Below are 14,576 nucleotides of genomic sequence, written 5' to 3' on the forward strand. Positions count from 1 at the left end.
TTCAGCAGCAAAAATGACAGACATGAAGGACACAGTATCAGGTACTTACTGCAGAGGAAGATCATTGATCTCTTGAGGTAGGAACTTGTATAGAGCCACATAGCAATACATGGGGGAAATCTCCTTTCGTGTCCTTCCAGCTGACACCAAGCTCTGTGTACACAGACATACAGGTAAATTTGATGAAATTGAAGTATAAAATCCCTTTTGCCTGACAATTACTCACCGACATGCTGCGTGTATCTTCACTTATGCTAGCCTCATCTGCAAACACTGAGAGGAATGAAGAAATCAGTTAATTCACAGAGAGAAAAATGTGAAGGCATTAAATAGACAAGGGAGGTGGTAGGGAGAATGTAAAGCATGGAGGATGCTGGGGGATATCACTCCCACCTGGGTGACTTGGGCTGTCTTCACTGCTTTGGATGCTCCCCTCTGGGTCCTCCAGTCTTTCCTCTTTCTCACTCTGCAAATTGTATCACATACAAAAAAAAAATATATATTGCCATTTTGAAAAACAAAATGATTTTAGACAAACTATCGCATTGCTAATTGAAAGAAAATAGGATCAGATAATCAAAAAGATAATTGAATGCACCATAATACACTTAACAACCATATAGCTCTATTTACTTTTCTATCACATTTTTTTTCCAAACCATCAGAATAATTTTGATGAAATTAATATTTTTTTCTTATATGTATGTGTCTGTTTGATAATTCATAGATTTGATTATATTATCTGATTCTGCGAAGAATCATTCAAACAGTTTGTTATGTGTATGGTCACCATTAGGCTACAAATATACTTGTCTGTAGTCAGGTGCTAGGTAAAAGCATTTGTTTTGCTTCATCTGCTTATCAGGAGAGCCTGATCAGTAGTTAGGCCTGCTCAGTGTGTATTCATCTGGTCCGAGGGAGTGTCCCCACTGTATCCAATAGGAAGGCATGTTGGACAGTGGAGGATACCTGGCCAATGATATACCAGGCATTTGTAACCGTCCCAGTGGGTTGGCACCTGGAGAGGTGGATCATGGGATTGGAAATAAAAGCCAAGAGCACATGAGGCAGAAGTTCTTTGGGTGGGAAGCCAGGTCCCAGGAGGAGAGTGACAGCTGTCTCTCCTCCTGTCAGCAAGGAAGTTGGTGCCTAGTGAGCCAGAGTGTGGTGCTGAGCCAGGAGGTCCAGGATAATGACAGTGGAGTTGAAGGCATAGTGACCGGAGGAAAAACAGTGTCCGTGAGTACCCGGGAGCTTGCCAGGGATCTGCCCAGTAAGGGGACCACTCCAGTGGAGTCAGTGGACAGAAGCTAGCACACACAGCAAGTAGAGAAAGGGGGTGCCAAGGTAGGACCCTGAAGGTTCAACACAACAGGATCACGTTTACTATCTTCACTGCAGTATCAAGGTGAAGCAGCGGCCTTGCCGCATTCTACAGTTAGTGTCCTCAACATTTGTGCATAGTTCAAGTTGGAGTATCCCACTCATCCCTTCTCCCATCCAACTTCCAAAATAAAACACAAAAAAACAAACCCCCTGGACTGTTCTTTGTCTGAGCCAAGTCTAAAGTGATACGTTTTATGGACTGTTGCTATGGTTAACCCAGGGGAATCTGCACTCAGCAGCTCCCTAGGGGGCAGTGCTACATTAGCAATTGAAACAGGTGGACTTTTGCATCAGATATAAACTGTTTTCCTGGGAACGTGGTCTAGGTTTGCATTTTGCAACTTCCAGCTGCTTATATAAAATGCTTTGAATTTATATCCTACAATAAGACTAGTACATATACAACTACTTGGATTAAATTCATTTTTATGGTTACATGCTTCTATGCATGTGAACTGTAATAAAAATAATAAAACAAGAGGCAGCTTGTCACTCACTGATCTTTTGCCACTTACTGATTGTGGGGAGAACTCTCCATGTAATAATAGAGATCTGCATCTTCATGTCAAACAGCTTGTTTTTGAAGCACAAAGGCATAGTAACAATAATAACAGTGTCCCCTGACATGACAGGCCCTTCTGCAGCTGCACTGTCTGTGTTTCCTGTGGTTAAACCCTATTTATCCATCTAAACAGTAGTGTAACAATAGCCATAGCAGCCCGTACAGCTGAGACAAATTAAACATGGAAAATCTGTATGCATGTGAAGAAAGCACAGATCCAGTACTGTATCATTAAGGATTGCAGAGGTTTCTGTTGAAATTGACCCTGTACCCCCCCCCTGTGACATTTGCAATCAAGAAGAGGTAATGTAAGACACACAGGAGGAAACTTCAGAATCATTGCTGCTACTTACAGATTTCCTTTGTAGGCTACACAGGTGAGTTTGTTTTGTTGTCTAAAGACGGCCATATACCAGTAGAATTTCATTTCAATTGTTGTTGGAAATTCTGAAAAATCGTTCATCAGAGCATTTAGTCTTACCATCATTGAGTCAACCAAGTTCGTTGGAAAGCCAAGGCTTAAGCTGGCCATACATGGGTTCGTTTTTTTGTTCAACCAGAGGGTTCATTGGAAAAAAGCTAACTCAAATACCCCATCAACACATTCCATGTGGATACGAGATTCCTCCCAGCGGTGTCATTGTTTTCTGACTTTCCCACTTTTAATCTTTTCCTTTCAGGGCTGATCAAACAGAAATTTACAAACAGGGAAATTAAACAGAAGTTGATTGGTAGATCGGCTGCTGTTCAACTACAGTGGCCACACACAAATTGAAATTCAATCCATGTATGGCCAGCTTTTAAGCAGGTTAAAATAGCCAGTTAGGCGCTGTCTCGGCCGGGAGTGTAGAAGTCAATGCCTTTCCTGGTTCTTTGGTTTTTGGTGGGTCCTTCCCTCTGGTCTTGTGTGATGTAAAAGGGACAGTAGTCTGGTATGGAGAGAGTTTGGGGATTCCCCTGTGAGGAGCCCCCAAGAGAGGGAGAGACAGTGAATCACGCCTGTAAGGAGCAGAAGGGTGTTGCTTATCAACATTGGGATGTACAGTCACCTGACCCTGGGGTTTGCCCCAAAGACACTAGCATTGCAAAGTGCCTCTAAAGGGCTTGCATCTGTATGAGCCTTTGAAGGACTTATAATTTCTGGACTTCACTTTTGCAGGTATGCCGGGGCAGCACAAGCCTGTAGTTAGGAGTAGGGATGAACTTTTTTTTAAGTAAAGTATTAAAATGTTGTCCTTGCCTGGTCTGAAGCTTCTGAAAAGGGGTGTATTGCAAGTAACACACATAAATCACTGAGTGGGTTTTAACACATTGGGGAAGATATCAGTGTGGAGAGGAGTAGTGCGAAGACACAAGTGGTTACCTGGGGTAGCAGAAGTTTACCAAAAAGTTTGTCGGTATTGTGTACCAGTTATAGGTGGAATGGCCTCTAGCAGCGAGAGAGATGTTGTCGGACCTCTTTCAACCAGAGGAGTGTAGTACAGAGTAACGAAAGCGGATTTACACTGCAAAGGTTTCCATCCTGTGCAGAGGTATGGTGGTTCAAAAGTTAAGTGCACATGCAGAGTGCATGATGAAGTCCATTGTGCTACTGGGGAATAGTAGTGGAAAACGCTGGACAAGTGGATGTAGACAAGGCTCAGCATGGCCCTCCTAAATGCAAATTATAGAGAAGGTGTATATTGTCACAGGGAACCATGGTGTATGTTCATCTCTAAGAGTAGAGGCCTGCCTAAGGTTGAGTATTCCCCTCATGGCAGCCTCAACCTTGTCCCAGGCCACTGATGAAGACAACACAAAGCAAAAGTACCCCGTGTGTAGTAAAGTATAAGGTGCGTGTACCCCAGAAAAACCCACCCTGGGGTTCGACCTCCCATGTGACCCGTGTTTGGCGCCCAACGAGGAGGGCAACATGGAGAATGTGACCACCACCTACGTAACCCTCTACTCCTGCCCTACAAGTCTAAGTTTACCTTTTAGGAAAAAATAAATAAATGAGGGAGTCCACATGCACGCGGGATCCTACATGGCCACTTAGTCTCGGAGCCTTGCATCCGGCCGGCCACATATAGCTCTGCACGGGGCCCCGGAGCCTTCTACCCCTGCAGTCTTGGGCTGCCGCATTCCTCAGGGGCCGCTGCACCTGCGTATGGCCGGGAGAGGTGATCAGCGGGCCCGTTCTTGCGCACCGCCGACCCATTCTTCAGCTGCACCAGCCAAGATGGCACCCGCTCCTTCCCAGCTGGGGACACGTGGAGCTAATTCCTCTGGATCGGCCGCACGTACAGTCTCACTGTCTTCTCCTCAGGACCTGTTGTCTCCAGCATTCATTTCAACTCAGGTCAGTGCCTCTCGTGCCTCCACAGAGTTTCTGCTAGAGCAGACTCTAAATAACATGCTGCCAGCACAAGCATTGCCCTTTCCAGCTTGCATTAGAACCTTGTCCTGGCTCCCCTGTGGTTGATTTGGCCCAACAGACTCTATTCACACAATTCTCAGCCCTGTTGAATCAAGTTCTGGCCAGAATAGTGCAGCAGATCACCACCACCATTAAGGCAGATTTACAGGGGCTGGGGGCTTGGATAGACACTATTGGGACACAAGATGGGGGAGACTGTTGCCCGCGCCAATCAGAACACCACATGCATTGAAAGCCTCCAACAACAATTAGAGCAAGCCCTGGAAAAGATAGATGATCTGGAAAATAGATCTCGGAGATATAATTTTCACATACGGGGTCCCCCTGAAACTGTTAAAGATGTGGATGCTGCTGTGGGTACCTTTCTCAAGGACCTTCTCCCTGACTTGCCTCCTCATTGCTGGACTTGGATAGAGCTCATTGGGCCTTACAATCCCCGCACCCTGAGGGTCTGCCATGGGGCATAATAGTCAAGCCTCATTAGTACACGACTAAGGAATTAGTGATGCAGAAAGCCATAGAGGTCTCCACCTTGTCCCTCCTGGGTCATGACATTCAAGGGGGGACATATCTCCTTTTACGGTCCAGAAGCGTAGAACCCTGAAACCCCTTCTGGCGGCTCTCACGTGCAAGGCAATCAAATACAGATGGGCATTTCCATTCTGCTTGTCCTTCACCTACTCTAACAGACAGCATTCCTTTTTCTCGTTTGCAAAGGAGCTCTTCTGCTATGATTTGGTCTCATCTTTAATGAGGGCCCTGATCAAGGACCCCCCTCTTCTGCTGGACTGGATCGCCTGGGAGCTCGACTCGTCCCCTCTCCCCGTTATGGCAGCAAACATCTTCTGGTCACCTTGGACCATCTAAGCCTCCCTGAAGCCTTTGTTAGTCCTTGTTGATGAGAAGGCTCCCTCTTATTTCCATCCCTTGGACAGCCGGGAACTTTGGAACCTTCATAGGTTACCCCTTTGAAACTTCATGGAACTTTCATTTGCCTTTTAGTCTTAGTTCTTTATGTTTGTTCAAGGTTATTTACTGGTCCCTGCCACTTTGTGCAGGTGCTGCCAACGCTTCATTATCGTTATATTTTTTGGGACTATTTACAGCATGATGTTCCAGCTCCTCAGACATGGTGTATTGACTTTGCCATAATCCACGGAGGTTTTCCGGTTATGAAGGCCCTTGAAGGTTTGTCCCCCTCCGGTTAACCTCCTGTTTTCCGCTAAGGGAGTCACGGACTCGTTTTTAGACTCCATCCCGATACAAACTGTCTCCTATGTTTTGTTGTTACATGTTACATTTGCTTAGTATGCTAAGGCATGGCTGGGTGGGTTGTGTACACTCACTCGAGCTGACTCCCTGACGTTTCAGGATTTTGGCCCAACCTTCACGCCATACCGGTGCAGGACACAAACCTTTTTTGCCCTAGCCTGGGGGACCTCCTTTTTTCCCCTGGCTGTGGTATTTGTTCTTTTTCCTCTTTTCCCTTTCTTTATTTTTGTCTAACTTGTTCTTTTTCCTCTCTCTTGGAGAACTAGGTTTCATCTTTGATGTTTCGTATTGAGGAGGCTTGGTAGTGGTTCCAAGCAGAAATCAATGCTCTGGGTTGGGGAGAGTGGCCACCAGGGTCTCAGTGTTCTTATTACCCTTGTGCACCGCCACCATGAGGTACCGAGGTCCATCCCAGGGAGTTTCAGCGGCTTGTTGTACGAAGCTCCTGCGCCTGATCACCTCCCCATGGAGAGCCTTCATCTGTCGAGCAAGTAGACAGGTGCAGCCCTTGTTGCTGTCTTTTCATCCAGTCGTGACAGGTTACAAGCCCTGTTTTAAAGTTTTCATTGGTTTTATATGTCTATCCGTGGCTAATTAAAGACTTAATTTTTTACCAAACTTTTGGTGTGAAGCTCAACAGTCTCATATTGATTCGTGGCACATTAATCATCCAATTTGGTCCTTTACAAGCCTGACCCTAAGCACTCTCTGTTCTCGATGCTGACTTTGGTGGTTCTTTGTCCCAGGAGATTTGTATGAGCAGCTATGGATTTCAGGGCTTAATATTCCACAAGTCCCGCTCAACCAGACGCCTGATCTTTTTTGTGGATTATCTTTTTCTCCACTTAATAGACTGGCAGAAGGCCTTTGATTCGGTGTCCTGGACGAATATGTTTCAGCTTCTATAAACCTGGGGCTTTGGTTCACTTTTTTTTTATGTACCATTAGAGCACTTTATTCTTGTCTACAAGCTAAGGTGAAATTGATGGGATACTATTCTGATCCCATCTCTATTGAAATTGGTCAAGCGGCAGAGGTGTCCACTGTCTCCGTTACTCTTTGCTATCGTGATTATTGAGACCGTAGCCATAGCTATCCGAGAAGACATGACATAAACATTCAGGGGGTGCATTGTGGTCCTTCTTTGCATAAGTGTGCATTATTTGCGGACGACATGTTGCTGTTTGTAACTTCTCCCATTATCTCTCTTCCGAATAAACTTAGAACTCTGCATGATTTTGGTAAAGCGTCTGGACTCTGAGTGAACAAGACCAAACCCTCAGCCATAAATATCAACATCCCTGCTTCAATGTTTTCTCAATTTCGGGACTCTTTTCCATTTCAATGGATGGATACAGCTCTCCCGTATTTTAGAGTTAACCTCCCCCCTCGTACTCGGCCTTATACGCAGTTAATTATACACAACCGACAGTTGCAATAATAGTGACTTCTAGACAAGATAATACAGAGTTCCATCTGTGCTTCATAAGATGGATGCCGGGACCCCAGATTGTTGCTGGAGATGCGGCGCCAAGGGGGGGAACGATGATACACATCTTTTGGGCTTGTCCCCTTCTTAGGGGCTTTTGGTACGAAGTCACGTCAGTCGTCAGGCAGCTGACTTCGGTCGAGGTGGGAGATGACCCTGCGCTTTGTTTATTGCATTTGATGAGGTGCTCGGTGCGGAAGTATAAAAAATCTTTGACTATTCAGCTCCTCAATGCTGCAAAAGCTTGTATTCCCACTATGTGGTGGCAGACTCAACCTCCCACGCGTTCCCTGTGTTTTTCTAAAATTAATGAGATCCAACGAATGGAGCATTTGACGGCCACCATTAAAAATACTGAATAAACCACTAGGGATCTGTGGAGACCATGGGTATATTTTTCTGGCACTGACGCCTATCTGCAAGAACCTGGCTGATCATATTGTGCCTTTGGCAATTCTTTGAGATTCTGCCCCGGCAGCCTCGCCCTGGCCTCTCTTCCCTTTTCCTCTACTTTTCCCCTTTTTTCAACCGCTCTGCTTCTAGCTTTACTGCTTTTTCATTTTACTTTTGTCCTCCCTGTGGGAGGGTATCTTTCCACCTGCCTACTGTACACCTGTTGTTTATTATCGTGGTGTGTTAAAGTGTGTCTCTTCGGGACGCAGAACCAGGCATGATCAGGCTCTCACCTAATTACGTTTGATGATGCAAGTTTCAGGCAATGGATGCCCGAGTGTTCCCGTTTTGGTTTATATTTGCTCCCTTGAAGACGAAATCTTTATCATTGTATGGCCATGCGCCTGTTAATTGTTTGCTGACTGTAATGCTTGTTTGTTATTCTTTCTATGAAAAACTAATAAAACTTTTAACTAAAAAAAAAAAAAAAATTATAGTGACTTACTGTTCTACTATTATTGATTACTAATTGCATTATGTGCGATTCAAGATTAGTAAGAGAACCCCTCCCCTTCTTTTTATGTTATTCGCTACACAGATCAGATTCTTTACAGTGCCGTTAGCACTTTTTGTCTCTTTGTCTTGGTCTTATTATTTCTTTGGTTTGTTTTTTTGGTTCTGGAACTTACATAATAATGTCATTGTCACAATAATCTTTGCATTGAAAACAAAAAATGTATTGAACCTAAAATAATAAAGGAACATATTTTTTTTAAGAAAAATTAGCATCTATTATTTTTTACTACAGGAGCCTACAAAGCATTGCACTCAAGATCAATGATTTGTGGGTGCAATGTCAGGCTTCTGCCCAATCTGATCACTTGTAGCCCATTGAGAACTACAAATCCATCTGGCATAGAAGAAGATGGGACTTGTAGTTTACTCATTCGTAGATCCCTTTGTTTTGTGGGAGAGAGGATCCCCCTCTTGCTGTCACAGGTGAAAGAGAATGAGGGAAAGGGAGGCAGAAGCTGGAACAGGTTACATGTTACACCCTAAATTCAAGTGTAACAAGTTCTATAAGGAGAACTTATGCTTTAAAATTGTGTGCAGATTTTTGCTATGATTTGCTATGGAATCCCAGATATATTAAACAGGTTTCTCTTGTGCCTAGCACATGTGCATTATATTATGATTAGAATTTTGTTTGTTCAAGTAAAGGAAACATTTTCTATCCTGCTTTTTCAAATTTCCTCAACACTAAAGTTGAAACTACCCATTAAAAATTAACAAATATTCTGAGAACAAAAACAATTTCTAACAAAATTCTACTGATATATGGCCAGCTTTAGTAGAGTACATTTATTGCCTTCTGAGCTTCTTGCCCTCCAGTGAGAACTGAAATCAGCCTTTATGCCTAGCCAGGCTGTAAAAAACTAGAGGATCTCCCTGACAAGACAGTTATTTTTAGTTATGCAAAAAAATGAGTTTTAAAATGTTTTTTTTTTTTTTAAATGTTCTAGAGTAATAAGAGCACTAACAATTATGTAATAATATAAAATGTTGCGATGGTCATTATTATTACCTAACTAGACTACGTTTTTCAGCACTTGCTTGGAGTGAAAGGGATTTGAAGTGGAAGGACTTATAATTTACACTAAAGCCCTGAGATCTGAGATGCTGAAACAGACAGGTCACAGTAGTAAGTTGGAAGATTAATGTTAAAAACAGAGAGAGACCGAACACCCCCCTGATTGGTTCACAGCAGAACTCCTGAACAGGGAAAATGTTCTAACCCAAACAGCAAAACCCATTGAAGTCTATGGGAGCCGAACAAGAAACATCAAAAGTTCCCATTTTGAGGGCTTATATTCAAATAATTGGCCATGCAAGTGGTATGGGGGTCAGGGTACTGCCCTGGGGGACGTGTATCAATGAAAAAAAAATTGTAAAAATTATTTTTTTTAGGAGCAGTGATTTTAATTGATGCGACAATAAAAATGAAAAATTCCTTTAAATATCGTCCCGAGGGGGTCCCACTTAATGTGCCTTTAAAGTGGTGTATCTGTAGCATGTATAGATCATGCTGCAGCAAAAATGACATTTCTAAAGAAAAAAAAAGTCAAATTCTATTTAAAATGGCTCGCAGTTGCAATTGCAGGTTCCTGGCTGCAGGCTCCCGGCTATTAAAAAATTAAGAAAAAAACAGCGTGGGGTCCTCTCCCCAGTCCATACCAGGCCCTTTGGGTCTGGTATGTGTTTTAAGGGGAACCCCATGCCAAAAAAAATGGTATGGGGTCCCCTCAAAATCCATACCAGACCCTTATCTGGGCATGCAGCCTAGCAGGTCAGAAAGGGGGGTGCGAGCGAGCACCCCCCTCCTGAACTATACCAGTTCACATGCCCTAAACATGGAGGGGTGCTACTGGGCGGGGAGGGGGGCTCACGTTGATGGGGACAAGGGCCTCTTCCTGACAACCCTGACTGGTGGTTGTCAGGGTCTGCGGGTGGGGGCTTATTGTAATCTGGAAGCCCCTTTTAACAAGCGGTCCCCCAGATCCTGCCCCCACCCCTATGTAAATGGGTATAGGGTACATAGTACCCCTACCCATTCACCAAAAAAGCGTACAAAAAAATAAAAACACAGACAGTTTTTGACAAGTCCTTTATTAAAAAATAAATAAATAAATAAATCTAAAAAAACAGTGCCCCCCCCCCCCCCCATGTAAATCCATTGTGATATAAGGACTGTAAAACCTCGGAGCAGGCAGACTGCGAGTTCAATGAGAGCGGACCTTTTTTTTTCGGTGTGGCGGGCAGTGTGATTGACTATGGATTTACATCAGGGTTTTCTAGTTCAATATGGGAACAAAATGCTCTGGGGTGGGGGGTTCTGCCAGAGCACTCCCCCCATATTGAGGGCATCTGGGCTTGTATGGTCCAGGAGGGGCGCTCGCTCGCTTTCCTGAACTGCCAGGCTGCGTGCCCGGATAAGGATCTGGTATGGATTTTGGGGGGGATCCCACACCGTTTCTTTTTTATTTTGGCATGGGGTTCCCCTTAAAACCCATACCCCAAGGGTCTGGTATAGACTGGGGGAGGACCCCACGCCTTTTTTTCCCCTTAATTTAACACCTGGGTGCTGGCAATTGCAACCGTGAGTCATTTTAAATGTGATTTGACTTTTTTTTTCTTTAGAAATGTCATTTTTGCTGAAGCATGTTTAATGCATGCTAAAGATGTGCCACTTTACAGGCAGATTAAGGGGACCCCCCAGGCACTATATTTAAGGGAAATATTTTTTTGACAGCTGATGACTAACGGTTGTCAAGGACGTCTCAGCCGGCTTCCTGACATCGCTCCTTAACAACCAGGTTATACTGCGCCCTGATTAGGCAAATTTGTGTGTTCGGTGAACGACCAAACAGGCAAATGTTCAGCCCCAACTCTTGCTCAAGCCGAACCGTTCGCCCATCCCTAGTTAAAAGTTCATTCTATGAACTGATGCCTCCTCCTTCCTGACAACTTCTATCTATAGCTCTGGACCATAGTAGTTTTCTGATCGTGCTTAAAGCTCTCCTGCCCTTGAATTAGAATGGCAGTAGGAAGGTCGACTCGAGGATGCTATAAACATTTTGCTTCAGGCCTCGTCTTTAGTAGTTATCTCCCTGCCAGAGAGATATACACATCCTGCCTTGTACACTTACCAGGCTGCGTGTGGGGGACTCTGATACGCTGCTACATGTCGAACGGTTCAGATGTGCTAATGATGTTCCATATCGCAATGTTTCATATACAGGATCAACCTTACTTCTGGGGCCAGCTAAAGAGAGAGATGGTGATGAGGTAGATCTTTACAGAAATAAGTTCTTATATATAAACAAATATGCTCTTATCTAGAAAAGTAAGAAACCTGGGTGAAGAGGGAATAACAAGGGATAGCAAAGTGTAATAGCCAGTGCCAAGATATTATTAGGCAGCAGAGCATATATTACCTCCAGGCAACAATATAAAACCTAGAGAGACAGTCTTTTCAAACATGTAAAACTGGGGAAACAGGTAATTGCTATACCCTTAAGTATAGCAAATAACTTAACAGAAAAAAATTATAAATCCTGATTTTTGTGCAATTGCATCTTAAATTATAATTTCAATGGAATAAAGTGGATAACCATGGATGGTATACAGTGATGACTGGCACACATCAGTGTAGAGCAAAATGCATTTTGACCCATTTACCAGTGCACAAATGCCCTCCTTGCAACCAGTACAGTTCACTCACTGTGAATCTTGTAAATGAAATGTAGCGCCATCCTCGTGAGAGCCGCTGGTGGATGACTGACCTCCAAAGGTTGCTTGACCTTGCAAGCCTCCCAACATGTCTGACACCCTGGGTTTGAACATGTTTCAAAGTGATAATGCATTTACAAAGACAGCAGACTGTAGCAAAGTAAACAAGTATTTCTATTCTTGAAGCAGATAAGAACAAGAATAACTTAGACAGGTATCTTTCAGTGTTAAACTCTTGCTCTTGGTAAATATGCAAAGGGTATGCAATGCAAAGAAAATCAAAATACGTCCAACCAGTAGGTCCTGAAAGAACCTATGACCCCAGGCATAAAAGGGAAGAGAATGACCTTTCATGTCAGACTGCTCCCTTCAAATCCTTATACCATGGGCCCAACAAACATTGTGGCACAGTTATAAAACAACACATGCAATACTTAATCTGTGAGTGGAGTTCCCCTTAAAATGTGCAGATGTTGTGCACAGAGTCCTTTAAGTGAGGGGAGAAGAGAGGTGGAGGGGTCTTTGTGATGTAGATGTTCAGTGTCTTCAGATAGCTCTACAGGGGCCCAAAAGGATTGCTGTGCAATGGCAACCAGCAACAGAAAATAGCTTGTGCAAAGTGTTTTGTTTTTGAGGTTTTAATGCAAAGAGATAAGATAAAGGTGTCTGCATGCAGTGTCTTTGTAGGGTGTGCACAGGGTGGACAATCCTGATGATACCCAGGTTCAAGAGAATAGGATGTCCCAGAAGGGGTTCTTGAAGAATCTGCAACCAGTGAAGGAGGCCTGGCCGTGCATCTAGCTGAATCTGTATGGTGATAATGAGAGAGACCCCCGACAGTCACACAGCCGATAGGAAGCTGGTAATGGTGGATCTGGTTTCTCACTTGCTGAAAACTCTCCATGCCGCCTAGGCTGCGGTGCCTTCTTGCATTCCCCTAGAGCAGCTCGGTTCCTGCTCTCAAGCAGTCTAAAGAGGTCTCCTCCCCGGAGGTTTTTTATGTGCTCATCCAGCATTCTTCTCTCTCTCCTAGCCGGCTGGAACTTGTAGTCTGCAGCAGTCTGGCTTTAATGCATATCCTGGCTCCTCAGACCACATATCCCACCATCCCTTGCTCTCAGTTTTGGTCTCTGCTTGCTCTGCATTTAGGAGATGACACAGTGTCCAGGCTGAGCACTAGAGGGAAACAGGCTCACTGAAGCTGATGTTACAGAATGTCCCATGATGACACAGGCAAAGTTAGCCAGCACCTGGTTACATCCTCCCCCCCCACTTGAAATATTTGGTACTCCAAAGAGGAAGAAATTTCACAAGGTATTATTTTAATTATTAATTGGCAGTAAAGTCAACACACACATTATAACAACATCAGCCATAAATCAAATTCAACAACAATTTGCATACTTCAGGATTTTGCTGAAACCATTTATATACAACTTCAGTTAACTCGTAGTCAGTCTGTTTACAGGCCAGGGCTATTGCCGTGACCCACCCAATAGTGTCAGAAGGGAAGTTAGGTTGCCCCCTACCCAATGAACAGTAGTGGTGTCCGACACTGGATTCTGCCATTGGATAGTGAGTATTAGTCCATCTGAGTTTTCCCTGTAGGATATCATATGTTTCTTGGGAGGGTTTATATTTTGCCTCAGTTGGATAGATGAGAAGTTGTCAAACACAGAGGTGGAGTCTATGTCCAGATTTCCAGCAGTGGCAGAACTGAAGGATTTCAAAGAGGGATTAACTGAATCAAATTTAGGGAAGGAAGGTTCTGTAGATGCGATATCAGGATTTGTAGAATTTTGGCCTCAATGAGATTCCACATTTTCTAGTGGGATTTTTACTACAGTCCAATCTAGAACAAATACAAAGAGATTTATGAGCTAAAACTTACCAACTAGCCAGCAACTAACTAAATTGGCCTGTCTAACAATATGCATTAAGAACAGGGGTTTAATCTGCACACATTACAAATACATGTGTAAACTACAGGCCCCATCAAGGCACCCTGTTTTCTGTACTCCTAACTTTAACTTCTGAGAGTCTCTACAATAGAAGCACATCTAGTTTAATGGATAGGCAGAGGGCAGGTGAGCTTATGCATCTAAGTGCAAATGTGTGCAGAATAATCCCATTCTTAATGCATATTGCTAGACAAGTCAATTCGGTTGGTTGCTGTCTGGTTGGTAAGTTTGAAGTGGGGGCAGTGGCCACTTGTTTGTAACAGTCTAATCTAGGTTGCAACAGATCTCCATCATTGAAACTGATCAGATCTTCAACACCCCCTTCATTAGACAGGCTAACTATCTAGATCCTAACTTCGCCTTCAGGTGGAGGTAGAATTTCCATTCCTGAACTCAAAGATCACCTTCTCTCTTCCTCAACTACATGAGGGTCAAAGTTGGTTTCTTAGGTTAAGGGCCATAGCCAGTGGGTCACTATTGCCTCATCTTCGCTGTCCTCATCTTCCACTATTGGGTGTTTGCTCTGATTGGTGGGGATTCATTACTCAGGGGGGTCGTTGTCAGAGATACTCGGACGGCGTTGAAAAAGAGAAGCAAATGGTTCCGATGCCACATTTTCAAAGAGCCTGTTTTCCCTTCAGGGCAGATTTGATACACTGGCAGCCCGGGAAGTTGCTTGCAGATGATGTAAGGTTGGGGTCGCCAGTGATCTGCTAACTTGAGCTTCCCAAGAACCCCTTGTTTCCTCAGCAACACACAATCTCCCGGCTGAAGATCTTGCACTTTTACTTTGTTCCTCTGCTC

General features: G+C 44.0%; 1 protein-coding gene across 2 annotated transcripts in view; it reads right to left on the reverse strand.

Moving 5' to 3' along the window:
- Positions 1-14,576, reverse strand: part of STAC2 (SH3 and cysteine rich domain 2) — a 301,427-nt gene that overhangs the window by 102,813 nt on the left and 184,038 nt on the right. For both annotated transcript variants that reach the window (XM_082273001.1, XM_082273000.1), the window contains 4 exons: positions 11,229-11,344; positions 394-466; positions 227-273; positions 50-153 (listed from right to left, as the gene is read on the reverse strand). In XM_082273001.1, coding sequence (XP_082129127.1) covers positions 50-153; positions 227-273; positions 394-466; positions 11,229-11,344 — 340 coding nt within the window. The remainder of the gene's footprint in view (positions 1-49; positions 154-226; positions 274-393; positions 467-11,228; positions 11,345-14,576) is intronic.

The sequence above is a fragment of the Pelophylax lessonae genome (assembly GCF_965119305.1).
Source record: "Pelophylax lessonae genome assembly, chromosome: 11".
Taxonomy (NCBI): Eukaryota; Metazoa; Chordata; class Amphibia; order Anura; family Ranidae; genus Pelophylax; species Pelophylax lessonae.